Source organism: Apium graveolens, chromosome 2 (assembly GCF_009905375.1).
Source record: "Apium graveolens cultivar Ventura chromosome 2, ASM990537v1, whole genome shotgun sequence".
Lineage (NCBI taxonomy): Eukaryota > Viridiplantae > Streptophyta > Magnoliopsida > Apiales > Apiaceae > Apium > Apium graveolens.
In genome coordinates, this window is record NC_133648.1 from 8,159,276 (window position 1) to 8,162,896 (window position 3,621).

Below are 3,621 nucleotides of genomic sequence, written 5' to 3' on the forward strand. Positions count from 1 at the left end.
TCTGCTTATAGTTATAACCCCTAGATCAAATAATAGATAAACGGCAGAGATTGAAATATGACCCATTAATAGTGATATTCCAATAATATTATTATTACTATTAGATTATAGTTTTAGGAGATGATCTTCTTTGCTTTAATTTGCCAACCCCTTCAAATGGGATTGTTGTCTTTTATTTATACTAAGTCCCAAATGGGTTTTTTCCTTACAAATTGGGCCTTCTTGGGCTTTACATAACGTATTACAACTATTCTAACTATAATTCCTTTGGGCCGCCTTGTCTTGTTCCAACATTTGTCCCCCTCCTTGTTTTTGCGCAATATCTTTAGATTTGCGTTTTCCTGCTTTTTCGCCTTTGCGTTTTGGATCTCGAGATTTTTGTTTTGATACCTGGATAAAGTCAGTGTCTGGACAGGGTGATAAAATGCAAGGGAATAATAGGGAAAAGACGAACAAACAAAACAAAAAAGGAATAAGAAATAACTGAAACTTCGGGATAGGAGTCAACCGTGTGTGCCTGAAGGAAGGAAAGAATTAAATGCAAAGCTTTCTTGTCTTGTTGTTGTTTTCTTTCTCTCTCTTCTCTCTTTTTTTTTGGGAGACATATATATCCGTTCATGTGCGTTTTTGAATTTGTTTTTTCAGGTTTCTTTGCAGATTGTCGGGCTAACCTCTTCGACTTCCTCTCCAGGTATCTAAAAGGAGTTTGCTGCGCGTCCTTGGCTCGCATTGTAAGTTATCTACTCTCTCTCTCTTCCTTTTCCTTTTTATCTGTGGGTCGGTCGTGTCTATCTGTAGTTTACCAATTTATAATGGCCGACTTTCCTTCGTCGTCGTCGTCGCATAGTGCCTCCAATCGGGACCCCGGGAAGCGACCATTAGAGGAGGGTGACGAGGAGTCTGTTTTGAACTTGGATAATCTAGAGATCCCGGATCTAGGTCAGTGTGGATCTTTTGATTTCTTAGGGAGCGATGAGTTTTTGAAGGGGGTGCCTACATGTCCTATGCCTTCTCCACCCCTAAGTCCTCGTACCCTGGAACTCAGAAATAGAACGGTCGAGGAAAGTCTTCGGTTAGGTTGGATCGAATTTGAGGGCAAGCCTAGTCTGAATTATCTTAGTTACTATATCACCGTCGATCCGCCCGTGAGTAAGTTGGAGAGTTACATGGATTTATCTAACGGATATCGGTATCGAGTGCCGACAGCAGATGAGAGGGTTTGGATGATGCCCGAGTTCGGGATGCATGGGGTTGCGATGATTATGTTTCAGTTTGGCCTTCGTTTGCCGATGCATCCTTTCTTCCTGACGATGTATGAGGCTATCGGTTGTGGTCTAGGGCAGCTGACACCGAATTCTATTGCTCAGTTAAGTGGTTTAGTGGCGCTGTGCTGTGATAAGGGTCGATCGCCGACTCTGAAATTGTTTTTCTCTATTTATGGTGTGCGGTACTATGGCGGTCAAGTATATTTCGACTCCCGACATTGAAGGATGAAAATTGTTAGCGTTAGGTCATCGAACTCCGGTTATCACTCCCAATGGTTGTACGTTGGGGGTCCTGATTTGGAATTTGTAAAGCCTTGCGGGAAAGTTAGTCAGGGTACGATTGATTATTTAAATAACATGGAGAAGCACGATACTGCCTACCTCGATGAGTTTCATGGGTCGAGGACGTGGTATACACACTTAGATTTGAAGGACTCTGGTTTTTTAGAGATGCACGATTGTAAGGGGGATGTTTTATTTGTTATTGCCCTTATTTTGTTCATGTACTTAGTTTTTGTACTTGTCATCGTTGGCTCTTGTTTATTTTATTTTCGTATGTGCCTATATATAGGGTGGCTGACTTGTTGTTTTGTTTTGTTTGTTTTTTTTTTGTAGTGGGAGGTGCTTCACTTAAAAAGATTTTAGACGGCGGGGTTCGAGGAGGAATGGATAAGGCAATGATGTTGTTGTTGCAGCGCGCCACGAGGAAGCCTGCTGATGCGGCCAGGCCTGGACCGTCGGGGGTTCCTCATTCAGTTTCAATTGAGTTGCTCGATGACCAGGGAAACAAGGTGATTGAAGACAATGAGAGGGTTGTTTCAGATCTCGCCCGCGTGGAAGGTAATCCTCGAAAGCGGCTTCGGAGGGAGGATGATGAGGTAGTTGTTGGTGGACGGGAGGGCGAAGTCGAGGGAGTGAACAGGACTGTGACCATTGCCGGGGCAAGGGTTTATATGGGAAAGACTGTCGACCCTCGTTCGAAGAAAGAGGTGGTGAAGGTCGAGATCCAGCCCACGGAGCGATGGACGGGTGGATCCACCGTGCCCTTGGGAGCACTTAATCTCTTTAACCTACCTCAAGATTCGGTTGCTTATGATGGGAGGAAGCGCGAGGACCTTGTTGACCGATGTAAGAGCCGGGCTGGGCGGGTACGTGCATTCCCTTCTCTCTTTTTTTTATGTGCATGTACCTTTGTTTTCATGTTCAGTCATAGTCGTTCATAGTCATAGTTGTTGACCTTGTTTTCATGTCCCTTTTTTTTATAGTTTCTTTCCGATTTTATGCATATACTGGAGGATTACAAGGCTGATATTGATGGTGAGGCTTGTTCTAAGCTCGAAGCTGAGGTTGCTGCCTTGAAGGGGGAAAATAAGAAGATTGCGGTGGGTTTTGCGGAACTCGAGCATAGGGTGGCTGATTTGTCTAAGGCAAATTCTGCATTGTCAAAGAAGGTTGCTGAGATGGAGGCTGCTGAACAGGTATCGAGTGGGAGGGTACGAGAACTCGAGGGTCAACTTCTCGAGGTGGAAAGGGAGCTTGATGAGGAAAAAAGCAAGCGCCAAGGCTTGGACCGACATGTCGAAGGAATGGATAGCTCTTACAAGTTGATAGTGAAGGAAAATGAAGACTTGAAGAAAGAAGTAGAGAAAGCTGTTGAAGATATCGCTGATGCTCTGGGCGACGGTTACGGACGATGTCTCCGACAGATGGAAGAGGCTGGTTTTGCCGTCGAGGGTCATGCTTTCGATGACTATCTTCGTGACCTAGCTTCGAAGGGTGATAATGCATGAATGCAGGGTATGCCCTGTGGTTTTTTGTAACCGGATTTGAATGTTTTTATGTGTTTAAGAACTTTATTGATAACACCAGATGATGGATTTGTAGCAAGTTTAAGATACGCGATCCATTATTTAAGTTTATTTCCATGTTGTAAGCAGTTGCATATTGGCTGGTTTTATCATCTATTTGTCTCGAGTTTGAAATATTAAGCCGTTTATCAAGTTTGTGGTCGAGTGTTTACATTATGAGAGAGATTTTATTGCCCAGATTGTCGACGTGAAAAGGCTGTATAAATATTTGCCTAGAGATGAATGATTTTCGAGTCTCCGATTATTTGTGTTATTTATTTTATTTTTTTTACGTAAGGAACGAAGAAAGTGAAAGTCTATGTTCTTTCCAAATTAAAGGAATTTGTTCATCATAACTTAATCACCCCTCAGTGGGAGCCTCGTAACGACCCCCATTGCATCGAGGGTTTGTCTTTGAAATGGCATTTACTGCCTCAAGATAACAAGTTACAACTGAGATCAAATTACTGATAGAACTTTTTGAGGTGAATTCCATTCCAGGCATTCTT

General features: G+C 43.1%; 1 protein-coding gene across 1 annotated transcript; it reads left to right on the forward strand.

Moving 5' to 3' along the window:
- Nucleotides 1-211: 211 nt before the first annotated feature.
- LOC141685093 (uncharacterized) lies at nucleotides 212-3,055 on the forward strand. The gene is made up of 3 exons (XM_074490221.1): nucleotides 212-731; nucleotides 1,881-2,413; nucleotides 2,531-3,055. Exons 2-3 carry the CDS (start codon nucleotides 1,931-1,933, stop codon nucleotides 3,053-3,055), a joined length of 1,008 nt encoding a protein of 335 aa, XP_074346322.1. The 5' UTR covers nucleotides 212-731; nucleotides 1,881-1,930.
- The last annotated feature ends 566 nt before the right edge of the window (nucleotides 3,056-3,621 follow it).

Excerpts from the sequence above, each read along its gene's own strand:
- LOC141685093 (XM_074490221.1), top strand. The coding sequence starts at position 1,931 with ATGGATAAGGCAATGATGTTGTTGTTGCAGCGCGCCACGAGGAAGCCT. Across the intron at positions 2,414-2,530 it reads GTAAGAGCCGGGCTGGGCGG|TTTCTTTCCGATTTTATGCA; the intron begins GTACGTGCATTC and ends TTTTTTTTATAG.